This window comes from Apis florea, unplaced genomic scaffold (genome assembly GCF_048593485.1).
Source record: "Apis florea isolate Af1SG1 unplaced genomic scaffold, ASM4859348v1 contig_2350_pilon, whole genome shotgun sequence".
NCBI classification, from domain to species: domain Eukaryota; kingdom Metazoa; phylum Arthropoda; class Insecta; order Hymenoptera; family Apidae; genus Apis; species Apis florea.
In genome coordinates, this window is record NW_028256565.1 from 6,196,558 (window position 1) to 6,220,640 (window position 24,083).

The following is a 24,083-nucleotide window of genomic DNA, read 5'->3' on the forward strand; positions in this document are numbered from 1 at the left end:
ATACACAACATTGGTCAATCTTGATTAATATTAGTTGAATTAGGTTATATTTTTTATAAACATTAAATAATTAATTTTTATGTGTAATTTTAAAATCTTTAAAATCTTGTGAACATAATTTTAAGCTATATTTTTAGCATTAAATAATTGAGAAATTAAAAAGGAATAAAACAAAAAAAAAATTATACTTTATCTAGAAACTACCAACCAGATTCATCGATAAGATTATAGAATTACAGACTTAAACTAACTATATATATTGATGTAGACATATGTATATATGATCTAAGGTAAGACTTGTAAGATTTATAGGTTATATAAACATTTTATCAGAGCTGGTTCAAAATATCAATGAATTTTTATATTTAAAAATTTGATATAATAATAAAATCAATATGGAAAATCAAATAACAATGAAAAGCAATAATCCTGCTCCTACAGTAGAACAAATTAATGCTGATCGTATAACTCAGGTATTTATAATTTAGCATTTTATTTTTTTATTATAAAGAAATATATATTTATTTATTTATTTGAATAAACAATTACAGCTAGCAAATAAGTATTGGGCACCACATACTATGGATTCACATCTTCCATTTAATTCTCAAATAGTAGAAGATATTTATATTCAAGAAATATGTGCATCTAAATTTTCTATTCGAAGAATTATGATGTTAGAATTTAGTCAGTATCTAGAAAATTTTCTATGGCCAAATTATAATGCAAAAATTGCAACTCGTGCACATACAATGTCTATTGTTGTCATGGTTAATGAAAAATTTCGAGAACGTGTTCAAGTTTGGGAGGCATTTGAAAAGAATTCAGAACATTTTTCTGATTTTTTTCAAAAAGTTTTAGAAGCATGTCTTGAAGAAAGTATAATGGATTTTGACTTAAAAGAACAAACAGCATTGATTGTTTTCTTGAATCATTGTTTTAATTCTATGGAAGTATCATTAGTTAGAGAAGAAGTAAAACGATTAGTGTCATTAGCTATGTGGATCTCTCTACAACAAGGTCGAAGAGAATTGGAATTTAGAAAATATCCAAAATGGAGAAAATATTGGAAAGTTATAAGAAAAAAAGACAATCCTGAATATAAAGAAAAGTTAGAATGGGAACGTAAATTTTTACATAAATTGATGATAAAATTTATGACAATATTAGAAACAATACCAGAGGAAGGTAAAATGAAAGAAATAAAAATCTAATCTTTTATAATAAAGATTTTTTGTCTTATAATAATTTAATATGTATTTTTTAATAGGACTACTTTTACCAGATAAAGTACGATATTGTGAAAGATTTCTGGAGTTAGTAATAGATTTAGAAGCTTTATTACCAACTAGACGGTTTTTTAATACTGTTATGGATGATTGTCATTTAGTAGTACGATGTCAATTATCCAATTTATTACATCGTTTGGAAGGTGAATTATTTGGTCAGGTAAGTTATAATTTCCAAGTAAATATATAATAATTATTAAGTATATATTAATATACTTAATATACAATACAAATACAATAATTTTAAAGTAAATAGAAAAATGATATTTTGATAGATAGTATATTTCTTAATATTAATTGAAATAATTTATTTTTCATTGTGTATTTAATTATAATATTAGAGTAATATTTTATATGATTTTATAATATAAAATACGTTATATTATAAAGAATACTTATAAAGAATTTTACTTGTAAAAAATTTTGAATCTCACTAAATTTATTCAAAAATATAAAATATAATGTTGTTAAAATTATTGATTATCAAATCAAATTTCATACTATATATCAAATATTCTATTTTTATTTTCATAAAGTATATTTCGGAAGATGCAGAGATTGATGATATAGATAAACATAGGATAATAAGAGGAATAAATGGATAATAGCATCATTTATTTATTTTTGCAATGATCTTATAAAGTTACCGCGAAAATGAATTTCGAATTTTTTAAATTTGAAGCTATAATTTTTTGAAATTTGAACCTATATTATTCATTTTATTATTTATTATTATAATTGACATCAAAATATTTTAAATATATAGAAATAACTGTCTAAATATATTATAACTAGAAATGTATCTTCAAAATTATCACAAATTTAAATAAATTATTTAACTTTTTAATATTTTACAACTTTCATCTGATATATCTTCATATCTTTTATATTTTTCGAAATATTCATGAAATTAAAAAATATTTTACATAGTTTTTAATATCCCGCGTTAATGGCAGTCATTTCTTCACCCCAATCAAGACCCTCGACATTTTCTCCTGAATTACAGCAGTTACACGTTTTACTAAGTAAAAATGTAACTCTTCTCTGCCCGAATACACAAACGTATAATATTAAAATTGCTTCTAATAAATTAATGATGATATGACAATATTCTAATGCTTCGTAATTTAATTTCGATAATAGTAATGATAACCAACCAGTACTCATTGTTACAAATAAGAAAACAAACATTCTAAAGCTATATTTCATTTTATGATGAATTCGACCATATGTACTCATTCGTTTTATTTTATTCGCGGTTGTTAATACGAAACATAAATCAATCATTATTGTAAATGCGATTGATGTAAATAGTACAGAAATACCAAGCCAACCAATCGTTTCTTGAGGTGGATACATTTTTCCGCCAATAATAGGTTTATTAGTTTCTAAAGTAAAATGTGCAAAAATTGCAGTACCAGCTATGCTAATTGTTGAACACCAAACATATGTAGAATAATAACAATATTTTCTACCATCAGTAACTCTTAAAAATACATTTCGTGAACGAAAAGTGCTCCATACATAATAACCGAAGGCATTTAACCAAAAAAATGCAGCTAATAAGGAGACATACATGACAGTATCTGAAAAAAATATTTTCATAAATATTTATTTAAATGTTAATTTGCTTTTTATTTAAGTTATATTTAATCGGAATTTTATTATTTTTAATTTTCTGTAATAAAAAATAATTTAAAAAGTGTAATTAAAATTTCTTTTAATATCTTATATTTCGTACCAGCAATCATAAAACTGACGTGATTGCCAAATTCCGTAAAGATTCTGACTGTTGATGCACATTGACCAGCTATAAGGCACAGAGTCATACTAGTTATCATGTTTCCCACAAGATCACGCAGTTGTGGTAAAACAAAATAGATAACTGCGACAATTAGATAACTGATTATAGATATTGCATGAAAGGTAGGATCAATCGCATGTTTCATCAAATAATTTGTATCTGACCATGTAACAATTACATCAGGTACGCAAATCATTGCATACATCGCTACTAATCGATCTCTGCTCAAAATTGCTTTGTCAGCGCAATAATGTCCGAATGGATAATCATAATGAATTGATACTGTTTCAAAATTATCTTCATCTGTTGAACTTGCAGCATCAAATCCAAATACATTATTGTATTCATGTTTTTCCTTTGTTAAATCAGTAGTATAATGTCGTAAGACACCATTCGTTAATATCGCAAGTCGATCGTCACCGGATCGATAATGATATACATTCCATTGACGCTCATTAGACTGACATTTAGGTCTTCCGATCTTTAATTGATAATTCGGTTTAATTAATTTATTTTTTGAAAAGCCATTGACCTCTTCTATAAATTCCGGTCTCCACTCCGTCTCATTCGTTTCCGTCAATGGCGTGCACGTGTCGTCGACAAGAAGCTCATTGTGTTCGCAACACTTTGCCACGCTAATTAAATTCGATTTTCCATCGGTATTCGCAAGAAGGGGATAATTTAACCCCAATACACCGATGATGATAAATAATGCACTCATGAGATAATACATATCATTGAATCAATACCGTTCCTACTCTTGTTTCGTTTCCATACATTAGTTTGCATTCGCCAATCAACTTTCTTGGCTGTGGTTAAGTAAACGTTTTTCCTAATCAATTTTGCGAGGACTACGATTACCTCGATGACGTTATTATTCACTTGTTCATTGCAACGCGACGGTGAATTTCTCGTGTGATCATCGCCATACCTGCCAATGCCGCCAGCGGGTTACCCGCCTAGTGAGACCTACCCCTGCCATATCCGCCATCACATCACATCCCATCCATTCCCATTCTCTATTGCACTATCTTTTTATCTCTTTTTCTCTTTCATTTATTCGCTCACGCGCCAACTTGTCTACTCTCTTTTTCTCTCTTTCCCCCTCTCTTATAGCTGTCTCATCGTTTCCTTTTGCCCCTCCCTACTCATCCTTACCTTTCTCATTCACTGCACTAGTCATTATATTTTTTTCCGATGTTTGTATCTTTACTATTCTGATAATTTTACAATTTTATTTCAAGTTCTATAATATTCAATTTCTACAACAATTTTATTATACATTATAATAAAATATAATAGCAGGTCCAGAAGGAAATAGAGCAATTTTTTTCTGACTCCAAATAATAATAAAATAGATTATTTAATCAGATATACTATAATTATTTTGATTTTTTATTAATAATGAAATCAAATTTAATTATTTAAAATATATTAATTAAAAATATTAAAGTATAATGTTACAAATGTATAAAAATTAAAAAATGTTTATAATTATTTTTATGTTTTCATCTTCCTCAAATTATTCAAGTTTCTGGATCTATTTTTATTCGAATATTTATAATAACGTCATTTATAACGATTTATTGATATTTATATAATAAATTTATGATTATTAATAGTTTTGTTATTTACATTTATTTCATCATTTATTCATCTATATATTGGATAATCATTCTTGAAACTATTTCATGTTTCTTATTTTTACATTTTTTTTTTATATTTTAGTTTTGTAAACCTTCTTTATGAATGACAAAAATTATAATTTAAAATTCATATAAATATATTAAACATATAATTTAAAATCATATCCATATACGATTATATATATTTTTATAAATATATATACTTATATATTTTTATAAATATATATACTTATATATTTTTATAAATATATATACTTTTATATTTTATAAAAGTATTTACTTGCTCTTTTTTTTCATATGATTATTATTGAAATGAATTCATGCTGAATATAATGGAAATCAAAATACGAAATTTTGTTTAATAATCGATTATTATAGGTATATATATTATTATAAGACTTAATTGATAATATATAGTATTTAATTAATTATAAGACTTAATTGATAATATATAGTATTTAATTTGATTTTTTTTATATTTATATCAATTTTTTATATTATAAATATTTATTATTTACATATTTATTTATTATATATATACACAGTTTATTTATACACATACTTATTATATATTATTGATACTTATTAATATAAGTATAATAATATATAAATGACAATATTTCATAAATAACAAGTTATAAAAGAAAGTTCAAAACAGATTATATTATAAATGAATAATAATTTCTACATAATTATACATAAAAAATCTGTAAAAAGATTATTTTATATGTCTATGAATTAAATTTAAATAGGTTGCAATTCATGCTTATATGTATATATTAAATTAATTATATTATATATTAAATATATTAAATTATAATATATAAGAAAAAAAATCTAAAAATTGTTTATAAACTGATATATATGAATCATCTTTTATATAGCTATTACTAAACAATAAAAATGTTACGTCTTTCTTGCTGCAGAAGTATTTTTTGCGTTACTAAAATATTGATTAGTAACATTAATGTTTCATTGATGTGCACACCATGCACATCACATTACAATATCATATATGTATGTATATCAAATACGACAATGTTAATTTTAATCTTTGCATAGTCAAGTAATATTACTTATAATAATATGTAGATAATTATTGAATATATGTTTCTTTAGCATTTTAATTTATTTCTTTATAGTACAGCATATTATTTTATTAATCATATTTATTGTTTTCTTTAATCGTTTTAAAAATTTGATATAAAAAAGATTACAATTCTAACTAATCTAATTTTTTTTCTATATACTATAAATCTCTCTCGTTTTTTTTTAAATCTGATTTACGTTATCCACTTTTATTAAAAGATAAAATATATCATAATTTTTATAGAAAATAAAAATAAAATTTATATTAAAATATTAAAATATAATTCTATACAAAGTAATATTATATACGATTTTTATATTAGTGTTACGATGCTTAAAATAATTTTTATCGTTCATAATTAATCTTGTTTTTCATTTTATTTCTTTTTGTTTGCTTTTTTTTATCAATTAAATTTGAAAAAAAAACTTAACATTTTATTTGTTAAATTTATGAAAAATAATTCTATTAATTTCCAACATTTACATTCGAAAAAGAAAAACGAATTTGACTAACACTTATTTAATACTTAAAAGATGTAATATATATATATATTAAGATGAATTGTCATCTCGCCATTATAAATGCTGCGTCAGCCACTTATGAAAAAGTTTGATATGAACGTTTTTAAAGGAAACAATAAAGTGATTAGACAAAATTATTACAATGACAAGTATACCAAAGCGATAATAATCGATTTCCTCTTAATATATATATATATATATATATATCTATAAAAATTACAATTGATGACACAATTATAATTGACATAATAATGCAATATTCATTACTCAGTAATGTTTTAGAGATTCTTAAATAATTATTATTATTATAAATATTATTATTTCTTGACAATTCATTTGAGATTATAAAAAAATATATTTCTAGTAAATACGTTAGCTATAAAAATTATATGTATGTTACTAGTAGGTAAATGGTAAAAAAGTATTGAATTCTATAAATTCTATACAATTCTTCTATCACTTTGTTATTAACAAACAAATATATAATTTTTTTCTTTATCACTACTTATGATTATTTCAAACTAAACGGTGTTGATATAAAAAAAAAAAAAAATAAAAATCACATTTATCGGTGAAAAAAAAATGTTTTAACAAATATTAGTCATGTTGCGATAACTCAACTTCTTCAGGTAGAACTTCTTCGCATTCTTCATCTTCGTAAGCTGTCCAAGATTTTGGAAAGCTAATTCCACAAGGTTTTTTTTTTGCCAACAGTTTTCTGACACGTTTTCGCATCGCGACTAATAGTAGAAATATTATTAAACCTTGTAATGCATTTAGTATATCCGTTGGTATCCTAGATTGAAATTTAAATTAGAAATTAAAATTAGAAATTATTATTTATAAATGAGATTAATCAAATAATCTATTATTTCTTGATTAAAATTGTTTCTTGAAAAAAAATTAATTTTTAGCGCTTTTAAAAAAATAAAAAATAAGTAAATAAATAAATAAAAATTACCAAAAATCATTTTTACTATGATCAACAAATGAAACTACTTCAAATATCCATGTAATACCCATGACAAATATCAGTTTGATATAAAGCAGACATTTAAAACGAAGTGATCGTAAATTGCTTCCATTATAATCTCTATATTGATGCCACAATCGCCAGCCAGTTAAGCCAAGATAGATAATGTTTAACGTCAATAAAATAGCAATTGGTCCATAAAAATATACCCACGTTTGCTCAGGGCCTATAATAATATGGACAATAACAATAAGATTTATTAAAAATTATTAATATTTTATAAATATCGATTTTACCGTTAAACCAACAAGTATTATCTCCAAAACCAGGTTTCAAATGGGTTCCATCTACATGATGAGCGATCAAGGATACTATTAAAAAACACATTGGTCCACCCCATCCAATAATACTATAAATAATAAAAAGTGGTTTATCTGCGATTATAAAATCTTTAAACCTGAAAAAAATATATATTAATAGATATATTAGAAGTATAAATGGAAAAAATTGGACTTTAAATATTTTTTTAATAAAATATTTACCAAACTGTTCTCCATATATTAAAAGAAACAATGTTTAACCAGAAAAATACGGACATAAATCCGAAATATAAAATAAACCCTAAAGAAATATTTAGATGAATTATCGTTCAAATCAATTTGTATGAATTCATATCAGCATATCATACCTAAAGAGGCACATATTGTGTAATCTTCTTCTCCTGACAATCTTAAATTTTGTACAGAAAGGATAATGTAACTGACTGCTAATGACGTGACCACAGCCATCATCGCCTTATCTTGAATTTCCCTTAATTCTGGTAGTAAAACATAAACTGCTAGGGTGGCGATTAAGAATATGGCTGATATGATACTAAGAATACAAAACAATGTGTTCTTCCACATCACGTAATGTTCGCCTTCGAAGCATATCAAAACCACTTGCGAGTTGTTTTCCCAATTTGTCACGCAGAAACTGAATATTGAATTAATTTATTATAGCGTACATATTAATTAAACATATACAGAATATTTTTATAAATTCAAATAAAATTATCCAAAAAAAAATTCAAAATATTTAAAAGCGAAATATAAAAAGATAATTTTATTTTTTCTTTATGTTTTGAGAAAAAAATGAAAGAAAAAATTTTTTAAGTTTAAAAAGAAACATTATATATATTATATATCAAATTTTATATATATTAATTATCTAATTTTTATTCTAAGCATTTCTTCTATTTTATTATTCTTTCTTTCTTTTTATTCTATGTTTTATTGAATAAGAAAATTTAATTACATTTATTACAAAGATATAGATATGAGATATAGAATTTCATTAGCTAAAATTAAGTAACTTAATTTAAATTTAATCCAAATTATTATGATCATCTATAATTTAACATTCTTTGAAACTTAAGCAAAACAAATCTTCTTAAAAAAAGATTTTCTTATAATTTTGAACTCGAAAATAATATCGAATAAAATAGAACTAATATTATGATTTACCTATCTGCCTTTAATTTTATGTGACTCATCTCTACGAATTGAAGCCATGGCATCCCATATTCTTCGATTATAGTAAAGTTTTCTTCTTTAGAATCGATTATGTAATATCCATCAGACGGGCATGTAAGACGAATCTTTGTGCCATCGGAACAATTTTTCGAAGATGACGACCACGTTGAGTCTGGGCAACAGTTGATGTTGATCGCTAGACTCGATGAGATCGTCCATATTAACAAAACAAAAATCCATAATAATCCTAGAAAAGAATAAATTTGAAAATACCTGAATCATGTATGCAATACGTTTGATCTTCACGGAAATTTTCATTATTCATGGAAATTATACTGATTATATTAATATTGATTAGATTGCAACATACTCCAATTATATTTATGTGGGTATGCACATTTTATGTATATTTATGTTGATATAATTTATAAATATAAAAATTTTCATTAAGAATCTTTGTCACCAATTCTTCGCTTATATATATAAATAAAGATTAGAAGTCTATCTTCTTTAATATCTTATTCAATCTGAAGAAAGACGCTCATTTATTTCAAACGTGACATTTCAACGATAAAAACACAAAAATTTGCGATAACATATACGATAAACTTGTATATACATAAAGAATCTCATGTATATCGGCAAGTTTCCATTATTTTATTTCTAGTTATCAGAATATATACATATATGTATATGTATATACTATATATGTGTGTCTATTGATCTAATAGCAAAATAAATGATAATACGATGAATTTGTTAATGATGATGAAAATAAATATATATAAACGAACAAAAGAAAAGTGATTTTTTAATTTTAAAATATTTTTTATGCCTTTTTATGTACTTTATGTATTTTACTTTGTTTCTATTAAGTAACACATAAGAAAATATTAATTACTATATTTTTAAAAACGATTAATTCATTTTCTTGTTTCTGATAAGATAATAATATATAGATTTCTAATAAGACATATTGCAAAAAATTATTTCTATTATTGGCAATTCTAGTATATCAAACGCACCATAAATTGAGAAGTTCGCATTTCTTTAAACGCGATTCGATGGTTAAAAAAATGGTTAAAAGTCAACTATATGCACGCATGCAATATAAAACGATCGCATTGAAAAGAAAGAGTGCTTCTGTTAGCGAGAATGCTCTTTATGTTCTCTTCCTGGCTTCTTCAATGCTCTTGCACACGAACCGTTGCTCTTTTTTCATTGAGCCGCATACATTCTATATTATTATATTATATTTTTATATTATATTATATTTTTATTTTTCACAATTATATCATTAAAATCTTTAATTACAATGTTAAATGGAATAATAGAATGGAATATAATTTACAGCATCGTGTTGCATTTACTATTTGCATTGAACGTGATTGAAAAAGAGAATTTTATCGATATTTATATACTTTTGTTGAGGCTAGAATAAATAGAGTTCAAACACGCGCGAAAATGATAAAATCACATGTTGCTGATTTTTTATTTTTTCCTATTTGTATAGAGATTGTAGAATTTCCTATTTGTATAGAGATAGTTTCGCAAAAAAAGTTTATATATGAAAGTTCATAACACGAAATGTTTTTTAATCATAAACGATAATGTTGTTTATATTGTCAATATATCAAAAGCACATAGAAACAAGAATCTATGATTTTTTTATTTTCCTTGTTTTGATACTTCTTTTTTATCAATTACGTCAACATGATCAATGAGAAAAAAAACATAAACGTATATAAAATTTTTTCTTTCCCAGGTTTTTTTACACGAAGCAATACGTATTTTTGCATGAAATTTCATGTTCATTCTTCAAATAAAGAAGAAAAATTAATTATTTCATAGAATAATTTGTCGAAAATTTCTGACGATATATATATGCATCAATTATAAACAAAATTCTCAACGTATTACGTGTCAAACAGGATATATAGATATAAAACTTAAAATTCATATAAATTCTGAACATGTTTGCTTTATTTGAAATTATTCGAATTATATTATTACTATCTCTATTTATAATATCTATCAATCATATCAATTTTCTTTAATGAAATTAAATTATGAGATTTCGAAAGATTTGAAAGTAAATTATGAATGTATGATCCTCGGATAAACAATGGATTATAAACTCAACAAGTCTCGAAAAACATTCAATGTTAGATGCAATTGAGATAAATTTATATATATATATATATATATATATATATATATATATATATATATATATTATATACATGTACATATACATGCATGTATATACAAGATGAAAAAGATTCGACAATAGAAATGTACAGACCTTTAGTTGGCAACGTGTCCGAGTGCCTGTTGTAACTCACGTCCAACATTATATTTTTGATTCTCGTTACCACATTTCTTTGTTCTTCGCTTACTAAAAAAACGGATTTGTTTCCGCAAAATTCACCGAATAATTAACTAGTCAATTTAGTTCCCTTAATCGATTATACTGCTAAAAATGTTTAAAAAATTGGTTTGATGAAAAATTAAAACGAACAAATCGTAAAATTTAGATTTAGATTAGATTTATCAATCAATGTTTAATCTTTGTTATTTACATTTGTATTAAGATATCTATTCGGTCAAATGATTTTTGAAAAATTATATATGTTTAATATATAATTTAATAATTTAATATATAATTTAATGTTTAATATGTTTTCTTTTATTTAAACATTCCATCAAAAGATTACATTAAAAAAATGTCAACGGATATTTTTCTTCATCACTTATAACTTTAACTTAAAAAAAAAATAGCATTGTGTCACAATACCAACTTTGAATCGTTTTTTGCAAAAAAGAAAAAAAAAACGGCCATTAGTTCATCCATTCATGTTTCACACGAATGACTTGATCGAAACGTATGACAAATTAAAACTTGATATAACGAAGAAACACATCGACAAAGAGCAGCTTAGATACGTTGACACACTAACGTTGCGCGTGGTACTGAAACAATTGTGGATGAAGCATTGATGAACTAAGTACTCAGTAAGAGATAACACATACAGTTTCTCAAAAATATAGAAATATCTATTAACTAAAAATTGAAATAATTTTAAAATATTTCACATTTCTTTTCATATCTTTAAATAATAATACATTTATTTTACATTAATAATCGAAATAATAATTGAATTATTATTTAAAATACAAAAGTACCCATGCTCATATTTTAACGATATTTTTACGTAATATTTTCATGTAAAATGAAAGAATGATTAAACTATATTGTTGCTTCATCAACATCATAAAGTTCATCTCTTTTAAGATGAACTTTGAATGATAATTTGATAATCAAATTATTAAATAATTATTGATAAAGAAAATTAAATACAAATTAAAGATATAAGTTATAAAATAAATAGATAGATGTTTAATATGTAATAAAATATAAAAAAAATAGATAACGAATGACGATAGAAATCGTTTATAAATAGTAATAGCGATAAATAATGATTCTTGACAATTTAATATTATTTATTTATCATTGAAATTTTGTTGATTTGTTGTTTTCAGTTACTAGAAATGTTGAAATTTTATGCCAGATTTGAAATCAATGAAGAAAGTGGTGATCCTCTCACTGATCATGATATGACTCAATTACATTATACCAAGATTACTTCACTTCAGGTACAAAATATATCTATGTCTGTATTTTGAACGCTTAAAAAATTCTTTAATTTTTAAAATTAAATTTTGTATCATTAGGAAAAAAAATTCTAAAAAAATAATAATAATAAATAATTTTTCTTATCAGATAATTTAAAAATGGCATATATATTTTAAATTATATTTTTTATATTCATTTTGATATTTTAATTTTTGTAAATAAATATTTATTGTAATATTTGAGTTATGAATCATTTAAACAATTCTTCTGTATTATTTGTCAAATCATCAACATTGTCGTTAGAATGGGCGTTCACGTATTAAATCCAAAGGAATACAAAAGCACAAACCAAAAAACAAAATTCGAACTCTGCACAGAAAGCAGTTTTTGCGAAGTTCCCGGATTTACGAAGCTTTGCACTGGCGAACGTGGCAAGCGTTGATACAAGAGAAGCTCTTTATAAACATTTTGGTTTACTTAGGTAATACTTTAACATTTTGAATCCTACTTATTGTATACTTTTCTAAATTATAAATTATTTGCATATTTCTTGTTTATAAAAATTTTTAGTCAAGAAAAATTAAGATCAATCGCAAGCTATCTCAGTTTGGTACCATCAAAAGAACGCGAGAAAGAAGAGAATTGGTATCGGTATGATATAGACTTTCTTCGAGAACTTTTGGTAAGTTGAATAACAAAATAAATAAATTAAAAAAAATAAGAAATTCAAAGTAATAGATAATATAAATTTTTAGATTTCACGTCACGAGCGTAGAGCTTCTCAATTAGAAGAACTTAATGAAATGCCACTTTATCCAACAGAAGAAATCATCTGGAATGAAAGCATTGTACCAACAGAATATTTTTCTGGCGAAGGTTGTTTAGCTCTGCCAAAACTAAATTTACAATTTCTCACTTTGCACGATTATTTATTAAGGAACTTTAATTTATTTCGGCTGGAATCAACCTGTATGTATAAAATTAATATCATTGATTAAATAATAATAAATAATGATATAGAATAAATAACAATATGAATATTTATAGATGAAATACGACAAGATATTGAAGATGCTGTAAGTCGACTGAGTCCTTGGTAAATTACTTTCTTTTATATATATATATGTGTATATATATGTGTGTATATATATATGTTGAATTATCAAAATGATATGTTAATAATAATTTATATTTTGTAGGCGAGCAGAGGATGGTGGTGTTTATTTTGGTGGTTGGGCTAGAATGGCTCAACCTATTACACAGTTTGCTGTAGTTGAAGTAGCAAAACCTAATATTGGTGAGAAAAGACCATCCAGAGTACGTGCCGACGTCACAATAAATTTAAGTGTTCGTAAAGAGATTAAATCTGAATGGGAAAATCTTCGAAAACATGATGTTTGTTTCCTTATTACAGTTAAACCACAAAATCTAATTGGTAAAATTTTGGTTATCCTATTATATTCTTTATAATTAGTTATAATAAATTAAATAATTGTAATTTGATAATTTATTATTATTTAGGTACGAAATATAGTCATAAGTTACCTTTTGTACCACAAGTTGGATTAACAACTGTTCGAGGATGTGAAGTTGAAGGTATGTTAGATTCAAATGGTAGAGTAATTGAAGATGGTCCTGAACCACGACCGATTTTACCTGGAGATACTCGTACATATAGAGTTTGGTTAGATTGCAATCAATACAGAATCGATATGGATAATGCTAGTCATGGTGGTGAAGATGTCTATGAAAGTTTTAATGTCATAATGAGACGTAAACCTAAAGAAAATAACTTCAAAGCAGTTTTGGAAACGATAAGAGAACTTATGAATACAGAATGCGTTGTACCTGATTGGCTGCATGATATAATTCTTGGATATGGTGATCCTGGTGCTGCTCGTTATTCTAGGTACATATCAAACAAATTTTATATAAACATTATATTGTATAAATGTTATACTTAAAATAAAAAAAATATTAGAATTGCTATTAGAATATATTTTATATAATTACATTTAATGTTTTACTAGAATGCCAAATGAAATTGCAACTATGGATTTCAACGATACATTTCTTGACATAAATCATTTAAAAAATAGTTTTCCTCAATACGAAATTAAAATTTCTACTGATGAAGAATCAAAATTAGTACGACCTTTTCGTTTAACATTTGAAGATGTAGTTGCTAAACATAATAATGAACCAATAAAGAAAATTATTAAAGTTGAACCTCATGTACCACCTAGTAGAGGTCCTTATAAGGCTAACGAACCAAAAAAGTATAAAAATATCTATTTTTTTAATAATAATAAAATAATGATTAATGATAAAATATAATAATATTACATAAAATTTTATTGCAGAAATCAAATTCCTTTTACACCAACACAAGTCGAAGCTATTCGTGCAGGTATGCAACCAGGATTGACGCTTGTCGTAGGTCCACCTGGTACTGGAAAAACAGATGTTGCTGTTCAAATTATTTCAAATCTTTATCATAATTTTCCTAATCAAAGAACACTTATAGTTACACATTCTAATCAAGCACTTAATCAACTTTTTGAAAAAATTATGGCACTTGATATTGATGAAAGACATTTATTACGTCTTGGTCATGGAGAAGAAGCACTAGAAACTGAAAAAGATTTCAGTAGATATGGTAGAGTTAATTATGTTTTAGCTAAACGTTTGGATCTCTTAATGGAAGTTCAAAGATTGCAGGTTTGTTATTTATATATTATTAATTAATATTATTATAATTAAGACATTTTCTCATATATAGTATTCAATATTTATATTTTTAGGAATCTTTAAATGTAAAAGGTGATGTAGCTTATACGTGTGAAACAGCAGGACATTTTTTTATGTATCAAATATTAACAAGATGGGAACGTTTTGAAACAAGAAGTAAACAAAGACAAAAAACAGAAAATGATTCTGCTTTCATTATAGATGAAGAATTTTCATTTCATAAATTCTTTGATAATGCACCAAAACCATTATTTAAACGAAATACTTTCGAAGAAGATTTTGAAATTGCACGTAGTTGTTTCCGGTAAGTATTCTATTGAACAATTTTATATAGGAGATTATATTTATAATTAAATCAAATATCATTTTTCTAGATATATAGAGCGAATTTTTGCCCAATTAGAAGAGTTTAGAGCTTTTGAATTATTAAGATCTGGTTTAGATAGATCAAAATATTTATTAGTTAAAGAAGCAAAAGTTATTGCTATGACTTGTACTCATGCTGCCCTTAAAAGACGTGAACTTGTAGATATGGGATTTAAATATGACAATATTCTCATGGAAGAATCTGCTCAAATTTTAGAAATTGAAACTTTTATACCACTATTATTACAGAATCCTCAAGATGGATATAATCGATTAAAACGTTGGATAATGATAGGAGATCATCATCAATTACCACCAGTTATTAAAAATATGGCCTTTCAAAAATATTCAAATATGGAACAATCTCTTTTTGCAAGATTTGTTCGATTAGGTGTTCCTACAGTTGATCTTGATGGTCAAGGTCGTGCAAGACCTAGTATTTGTAATTTATATAACTGGCGTTACAAGAAATTAGGTAATCTCGCGCATGTGGAAAATAGTCCAGAATATTTAGTAGCAAATGCTGGATTTTTATATGACTTTCAACTTATTAACGTCGAAGATTTCAATGGAGTGGGTGAAAGTGAACCTAGTGCTTACTTTTATCAAAATCTTGCTGAAGCTGAGTATTGCGTAGCTGTATTTATGTACATGCGTCTTCTTGGTTATCCAGCTGATAAAATAAGTATATTAACTACTTATAATGGACAAAAGCATTTAATAAGAGATGTGATAAATATAAGATGTGCTAGCAATCCTTTAATAGGTAGACCAAATAAAGTAACAACGGTTGATAAATATCAAGGTCAACAAAATGATTATATATTATTATCTCTTGTAAAAACACGAGCTGTAGGTCACTTACGAGATGCACGACGATTAGTAGTTGCTATGTCAAGAGCACGTCTTGGTCTTTATGTTTTTGCTAGAGTGTCTCTTTTTAAAAATTGTTTTGAATTAACACCCGCATTCGCTCAGCTAATGCAACGGCCATTAAAACTACAGCTCCTTCCTCAAGAACATTATCCTACAGAAAGACTTAACAATACTATTCCCTCAACTTTACCAATGGAAATTGAAGATATGCCACATATGGCTAAATTTGTCTATGATTATTATATAGAAAAAGTTAGTGGTATGAAGGTAAGTTAAATTTTTTTTATTCATTAATTATTAAAATAATTATTAAACAATAAATAATATTTAATTATATATTATAGGAATCACAAAAAGTGTGGCAAAAACCAGGTATGGTGCAAACACCCAATAATCCATCTTATAAAATTTCTGCTCATCCTGGAGCAGATGATGATACAGATGATGAAGAACTTAATCAAATGGATGATGAACAGGAAAATGTCAAAGAAGAAAATAGAGAATTAAAATTTGAAATAATTAAAAATTTAGTCGAAGATTTAACTTCAGAAAATGAAGATAATGATTAAGAGGTTCCATAAATCTATATATTCATAAAGATAAAATAATAATAAACAAATATTTTTACTGAAAATATTTTCTTTATTTTACTTTTTATTAAAATTATACTTATTATATAATGAAATACTATTGAAAATTATTATAAAAAAATTAATTTATTATAATATAATTTAATTTTATTATAATAATATTAAAATTAAGATTTTTTTTATATTTATTACATATAATATTCTGATCTTTATATATTTTAGTCCACATTTACTTTTATTATTTATTAAAATATTTTTAATAAATAAATATATTTTTTTTCATTCATATTTTTCTTTAATCTTCGGATGTAACGCTTTATGCATACATATGAGTATATATACATATATATATATATGAGTTAGGCCAGAATATTATAAACTGCTTATACTGCTATTATGTTAGAAATGATATTAATCCGATATAAAAAAATCACGATGTCATGTCAATTCATTAAGATTTAATATTTCTTTTTGTTTTAATATATGTTTTTCTGATTGTAATTTTTTGTGTCTTTCAAATAATTTTTTGGAGTTTTTGTTAGTTATTTGAACACGTGATGGCACATAACTATTATCAAATTTCATTGTTTTATTAGTGAAATCTGGATGATATTCTTCAATGAATGCTTTTACACCTTTTGAATTTGGAATATATTCTTCAGGATGATACAAAACACTTGTAGCACTAGGCTCATATGTATCATACGATTTATCTAATGAATTTATAGAATTCGGAATATATTGTACTTCTTCCATTATTTTTTTACTTTGTGATACCATAGGAGAATATTCATTTGAAAGTATTTGAATTTGCTTTAATGTATTTTTATTGCTTTGTATATAATTCAAATTTGCACATAATTTTTTTGACATAGGTGCATTTGGCACATATTCTTCCAATATATCATTTTTAATACTTTCAATTGGAAAACATCTCTTTATTTTATCATTTTTTGCATCAATAGATACCTTCATCACTAAATCATTATTTTCTGGTTCTTTTGATAAATTATAATTATCTTTTTCATGAATATAATTGGAATTTTTTCTAACTATATTTTCTGTTATTTGATTCCAAATTTCTTTTTTTTTTGTTATTACTTTGGGCAATTCTGATTTTGTCAATTTTCTTTTTGCAGGAGATACATTTACTCTAATTGTAGGAAATGACATAATATCTTTTACACCTTCTGATGGTTCAAATGTGTATCTATGATTTATAAAAATATTTATATAAATAAATAATAATAATTAAATATTGTGAGATAGCCATTGATGTATATACTTTTTTAATTACAATGTAATAAATTAAGATAATATGTTATATATAATATAAATTAAGATAATAAAGACAATATATTATCATTATAAATTAAATACAATAATCATATTAAAACAATTATCATATTATTATATTATATATAATTATTATATATTAAATATATAACAATATATAATAAATATGTACTTTATATATATCAAAAAATATATTTAAATAAGAAAAATTAAAATTAATTTTAGAAATAATGATAGAAAATAATTTTATTTACGTGACTTCCAGTTGTCTTGTAGATTTTTTCCATTTGCATTTTTTAAAATTTTGAAGTGATTCTTCTGTTTGAAAATTGCGTAAAATTGCTTTCTCCAAAATTTTATATAATGCTATCCAATCTTCAAGATTAAGCCATTTATTAGTAGAAACTTTTTTTTCTTTAATTTTTATTATCTTTTCTTGAACAGTAACGACAACCGTAACTAAACAATTATTTGAAGCCTACAAATATCGCTTCTGTTTTATTTATATAAATGTAATTGACAGCTGTTAATAGCTATAAATTGATACCTTAATAATTTCCAAATATTGACCATTACAAAACATTGTTATAATGTATTTTAAATTGTTCAATTATTTTGTAGATTATTTGCTTTCAATTATTTGTTCTAATTTTGTATTATGTTCGTTCAAAAAGTTATTGATGATCTTCTTGATGATGAATTTTGCCTTGACTTAGATATAACGTCAATGTAGCGCACTGACTCACGCATGTCAGCATACAAGTGAATATGAATATTAATAAACAAAAATAAAAAATGAAAATAAATTAAGAAATTTATAAATAAAAAATTTTAAAAATTTGTGTAGTAATCTAATTATTTATAAATTTATATATTATATATGTTAAAATGATTAAAATATATGAAAAATATATGAAAAATAAATAAAAAACGTTTAAAATATTTTTATTTTATCGATTTAATTTTAAAAAATGTATATATTTTTCATTATATTATAAAATTCTATATATTAAATTATATAGATCTAAATTTATAATCATTATTATTTAGTACAATATAATTTGTAAATATATTATTTACAAATTATAATTATAATATATTTACAAAAAAATATTATTCTTATTTAAAATTAAAAAATAAATAAATATTTCTTATTTTCTTCTTATTTTATTGTAAAATTTAATATATTTATAATATAAAAATTTTTATATAAAAAATATAATATTTTAATCTTTTCTTAACTTCAGGAATTTACATAAAAATAACTAATGATCAAATATTTCATTAAATATATATATGTATATATTTAGTAAGACATTTTTATATACATGTTTCAGATATTATAATATCTTTTAAAAAAATAAGAAAACAGTAATGCCAGAAAAAAAATTAAATATTTTAGAAAAATTTATAATTTTTAGTGAAACAAATACTAAGATAATAAAGGTATATTCTAACCTATATTTTGTTTTACAAATAATAATTTATCAATTTTAATTTCAGATTTTCAGTTATGGAATCACTAGTATAAGCTTAGCAATTGCACTATATCAAATTAAACCTGTATGTATAATAAATAATAATATTTTGTTTAATTATAAATTTTATATATTTTTGTTATTGTATTTTTAGTTTGTTAAATTTAGAAAACCATCCAGTATACCATCTCGTTTTTTACACAAAAAAATTCAACTTCAAGGTACTGTGACACATATAGAACCCAATTATGGTACACTTCTAATGGTTGATCATAAGCCATTAATACCTTTGCCTCGATTAAGTAATCCAAAATATTTACCAATTAAAATAGCAGGTCTTGATATAACAGTTAATGGTAAGCAAAGATTAAATTATTTTTTGATTAAAAGATCTATAAATATATTATTTTAATTAAAATTATTTCTAGGTATCAGTTGGTTACAAACAATTGTTAATAGAAAAGATATAAATTTCATACCTTTAGCTACAGAAAAAAATTATGTAGTTTGCATAGTATCCATGCAACAAAATAAGGTAAAAAATAATCTTTTTATTTTGTTCATTTCTTTAATTTAAGGATTTATAATTTTAAATTATATAGGAACATATAGAAATTGGTAAAGAATTAACAAAACTTGGTTTTGCTATAATAACAGAAGATTCTTTAAAAAAATTGATAAAAGATAAAGATATCTTAAATTATTACAAATGTTTGTTAAATGCACAAAAATGGGCACAACAAAAAAGAAATGGACACTGGCATTTTGTTAAAAATGCTACTCTTTTATGGAAAATCCAACAAAATTTAAGTAATAAATTGAAGTCAATATTGCCTATGTTTGTAGTATAACAACTTAATATTTAAATACAATTAATTATAAATTTATCCTTAATTATTTTATTAAATTTTAATCTGAATGAAACATATTTTTTCAATATAATAAATATGTTCAAAGTCTTACATATAGCAATCATAAATATGTACTTAAAGATTTCGAATTTTGTTTGTTCTTATAAATTAGTTGAATAAAAGACAATATTTAAAAAAGGAAATTTATTTTTATATTATACATCCCTTTATACCTTTAAAAGATTTCTTTTCCATCATTATGTTCAAAATTAATTTACATAAATATATATTTTATTAAAGATAAACTATAAGGTATATATTTATATATTACATATAGCATATTCTAAATAGAAAAATATGCTAAGTTAGCATAGAAAAATAGAAATTAAAAATTTAATGGAAGATTTATATTATTTTTATAATAATAAGAAACATTTAATAACAAATTTAATTAAATATTATAAACAAATATGTAATCTAATATAAATTATTTCATTTATAAAACAATTGCTTTAATAATCTTATTATATTATGCAATTTTTTTCTGAAATGCCAATTTATATCAAATCAATAAATATTTATAATAAAATAGATTTTTTCTTTTTTTTCATTTGACTTTCATTTTCATTATACAATTAAATAAAATTGGAATTTACAAAATGCATATATACACATGTATTTATATATATGTGTATATTAAATTATATTATATTAATACATATAATATGGAATGATTTATAAAAACAACATGATATTTTCAATTTTATATACAAACCTAAATCATTGTGTCTCTAACACATTTTTCAATTATATTAAAATTAATATACAATAAAATAATATTATTTCTTTTAACATTGTTGGAAAAATATAAATAAGAAATAAATTCTATAACACTAACATAACCTTATACATTATAAATTTTATAAAATATAACAAATAAGTCGATATGTTTGAAATGTAGAACTTTTAACATGGAAGAATTAATATAATGCAGTTTTGAACTTAAATATCTCAAATTATACACATTGATTTACTTCTTATTGGAATTATCATCTTTTTTTACAAATTTAGATTTTCCAAACTGAGTCTCATGAATATCTTTTTTAACAGGCTGATTTGATTTCATTTTTGCTTCATTATCTTTGTTTGATATTTCATGTTTAGTCTGTGATTTGGAGTTATCTTTTTTAATTTCATTTGAAACTTTTTTTGATGTTTCAGATTTAATTTGTGAGTTAAAATTATCTTTCTTAATTTCCTTTGAATCATCTTTTTCAATTTTTAAATTATCTTTCATAACTTCTTTTGATGTTTTTGAAGATGATGATGATGGTGATGGTTTTGAAGAGATACTGCTAGATTGTTGATTTATAGATTTTGGTGTTGTTGATTTTGATATTGTTGCATCTGAATTTGATTTTTGTGTTGTTTGTGCTTTAATAGTTGATTTCAGAGATGATTTTATAACTTCTTCTTGTTTACCAGTTAATTTTCTAGATTTTGCTTCTATTTTAACATTTGGTGTAGTCGAAACTGTTAAAAATGGTTTTTCTTGTTTCTCTTCTTTTATATCTAAAGATTTCTTATTATCTGCTAAATTTGGAAATACTTGTTTTAATGAAATCCTCATAATATACTCATTCCAAGGAGAACCAAGCCATAAATAACCATTATATATATGAGCAGAAGATATATCAGAAACATTCTTTATGAATAAAGTATCCAAAATTTTTCCTGTTTTATCCATTCTAAGAATTACTGAAGTTCTGTTTGGTTGTATATATTTTGCTACATTGAATGAACCTAATATATGTAACACTCTTTCAGAATAATAATTTGGATAAATATCTTGTAATAATTTAAATGGAGCTTCTATTAAATAAAATAATCTCAATAACATTTTTCGTATATATGGATGAGGTATAAGAGATTGAATTAAATAAGGATTATTAGAATCTATTAAGATTATCAAAGATACTAAAAAGCCTCCTTGCTCATCACTATTTATATTATCAGGTACACCAGGTAAACCTTCTGCAAAAATTTCTTGTTGTCCAGCTTTTGAACCTTTTAAATTATATTTAATAATACGTGAACTAATAGATTCTGATACAATTACAAAACTTTCATCATCACTTAATAAAATACCATTTGCAAATCCTAAATTCTTCAGTAGTACTTCATTTTTTTTTGTTGCTGCATTATATCGAATAAGTCTATAAAGTAAAATTTACATATTATAAAAATAAATGTAAGTTAATTAAAACTTAATTAAAAATTTAAAACTTACCTTCCTGATGGATTAGCTAAAATTGAATACATTCCATCATAAAGATAAAAGTCTGTACTTGAATCCGTCCAATAAATATCGCCATTCTTTGCTATATCCAATGAATTGACTATTTTTGGAATTTTTCCATCAATAGGTTCAGAACTATTGACTATATTTATATATTCTCGTGTATTAATGTTTACTTTAAAAATACCATAGTAAGCATCATTTACAAATAGTTCTCCTTTATCATTAAATTTTAAACCAAGAGGTCTACCACATTTTTCTTCTTGCCATAAACCATCTACAAATATCATTTTTGTTTAGCATATGCATTTTATTAAAAAGAATTTGATAAAAATTTTAGTTTTTATATTTATTTATAATTAAATTTATTTGACTTGAATACGTGATACAAAAAATAAAAAATAATAATATATTAAAAAAAATTAAAATCTAAATATTTTCGAATAATTAGTACCACAATTACATACCACACTTTTGACCAAATTTTACAAGTGGTTTAATAAGATTTTCTTCAATTTGTACAACATAACCTCCATATATACCAGTATATATTTTTCCATTAAATGAAGCAAAATCTTCCGGACCATTAACTTCTCCAGAAAACAATATTTCTATTTCTTCTAATCGACTTTTAAATTCAGTTTGTGTATTTGGATATTTTATGCTTAAAAATTTATTATAAAATAATAATTATTTATGTATATGCATAACACATGTATTATGCACGTGTATAATATATTAAAAAGTTATATTGTTATAAAATAAATATCATACCTATATTCGGAAACTTCTACTTCTGGAGGTATACCCGGTAGAAAGGTAATAACAGTTAAAAAAAAACCGATATAAATTATTACGGTACCGATAGATTTTAAATATCCCATTATTTGAGTAATTAACTACTAATATTTTGAAAATATGATATTTTTAGACAACTTTAAAAACATAAGATTTTTTTAATGTTCCTTCACTACTTCACTAATTGTACTGAGAAAAAAGAATTGCTACTTTTAAGTAACTGTTTCTTGCCAGTATAGATAACGGCATTCACAATTTTAATGGCGGTGTATACCGTAAATTATGCATCTTTACGAATATCAGC

General features: G+C 23.6%; 6 protein-coding genes across 7 annotated transcripts; 2 read left to right on the forward strand and 4 right to left on the reverse strand.

The window, feature by feature from the left end:
• Positions 1-194: 194 nt before the first annotated feature.
• LOC100872938 (RNA helicase aquarius) lies at positions 195-18,429 on the forward strand. Its single transcript, XM_003696162.3, has 15 exons — positions 195-473; positions 552-1,188; positions 1,271-1,449; positions 12,381-12,494; positions 12,852-12,955; positions 13,045-13,156; positions 13,230-13,443; positions 13,522-13,570; positions 13,674-13,909; positions 13,996-14,383; positions 14,505-14,753; positions 14,838-15,195; positions 15,279-15,529; positions 15,600-16,734; positions 16,812-18,429. Exons 1-15 carry the CDS (start codon positions 396-398, stop codon positions 17,034-17,036), a joined length of 4,329 nt encoding a protein of 1,442 aa, XP_003696210.1. The 5' UTR covers positions 195-395; the 3' UTR covers positions 17,037-18,429.
• On the reverse strand, positions 1,888-4,572 carry mthl5 (G-protein coupled receptor Mth-like 5). The gene is made up of 2 exons (XM_003696181.4): positions 3,031-4,572; positions 1,888-2,875 (listed from the first exon to the last, which is right to left on the reverse strand). Exons 1-2 carry the CDS (start codon positions 3,824-3,826, stop codon positions 2,223-2,225), a joined length of 1,449 nt encoding a protein of 482 aa, XP_003696229.1. The 5' UTR covers positions 3,827-4,572; the 3' UTR covers positions 1,888-2,222.
• Positions 5,383-11,817, reverse strand: LOC100864368 (G protein-coupled receptor Mth2). Its single transcript, XM_086904856.1, has 7 exons — positions 11,143-11,817; positions 8,829-9,084; positions 8,012-8,298; positions 7,866-7,944; positions 7,620-7,780; positions 7,312-7,549; positions 5,383-7,146 (listed from the first exon to the last, which is right to left on the reverse strand). Exons 1-7 carry the CDS (start codon positions 11,189-11,191, stop codon positions 6,948-6,950), a joined length of 1,269 nt encoding a protein of 422 aa, XP_086760982.1. The 5' UTR covers positions 11,192-11,817; the 3' UTR covers positions 5,383-6,947.
• On the reverse strand, positions 17,089-19,114 carry LOC100866312 (uncharacterized). The gene is made up of 3 exons (XM_003696413.4): positions 18,901-19,114; positions 18,608-18,831; positions 17,089-18,267 (listed from the first exon to the last, which is right to left on the reverse strand). The coding sequence occupies exons 1-3, from the start codon at positions 18,934-18,936 to the stop codon at positions 17,496-17,498; spliced, it is 1,032 nt and encodes a 343-aa protein (XP_003696461.1). The 5' UTR covers positions 18,937-19,114; the 3' UTR covers positions 17,089-17,495.
• On the forward strand, positions 18,850-20,885 carry LOC100866425 (mitochondrial inner membrane subdomain organizer). 2 transcript variants are annotated; one of them, XM_086904860.1, is made up of 6 exons: positions 18,850-19,115; positions 19,691-19,799; positions 19,857-19,916; positions 19,986-20,187; positions 20,260-20,366; positions 20,434-20,885. In XM_086904860.1, the coding sequence occupies exons 2-6, from the start codon at positions 19,728-19,730 to the stop codon at positions 20,680-20,682; spliced, it is 690 nt and encodes a 229-aa protein (XP_086760986.1). In that variant the 5' UTR covers positions 18,850-19,115; positions 19,691-19,727; the 3' UTR covers positions 20,683-20,885. The 2 variants fall into 2 exon arrangements, with proteins under 2 accessions (XP_086760986.1, XP_086760987.1); XM_086904861.1 differs by having other exon boundaries at positions 19,072-19,326.
• LOC100864136 (adipocyte plasma membrane-associated protein Hemomucin) lies at positions 20,872-24,054 on the reverse strand. Its single transcript, XM_003696173.4, has 4 exons — positions 23,756-24,054; positions 23,449-23,645; positions 22,973-23,258; positions 20,872-22,898 (listed from the first exon to the last, which is right to left on the reverse strand). The coding sequence occupies exons 1-4, from the start codon at positions 23,863-23,865 to the stop codon at positions 21,713-21,715; spliced, it is 1,779 nt and encodes a 592-aa protein (XP_003696221.1). The 5' UTR covers positions 23,866-24,054; the 3' UTR covers positions 20,872-21,712.
• Between the last annotated feature and the right edge of the window lie 29 nt (positions 24,055-24,083).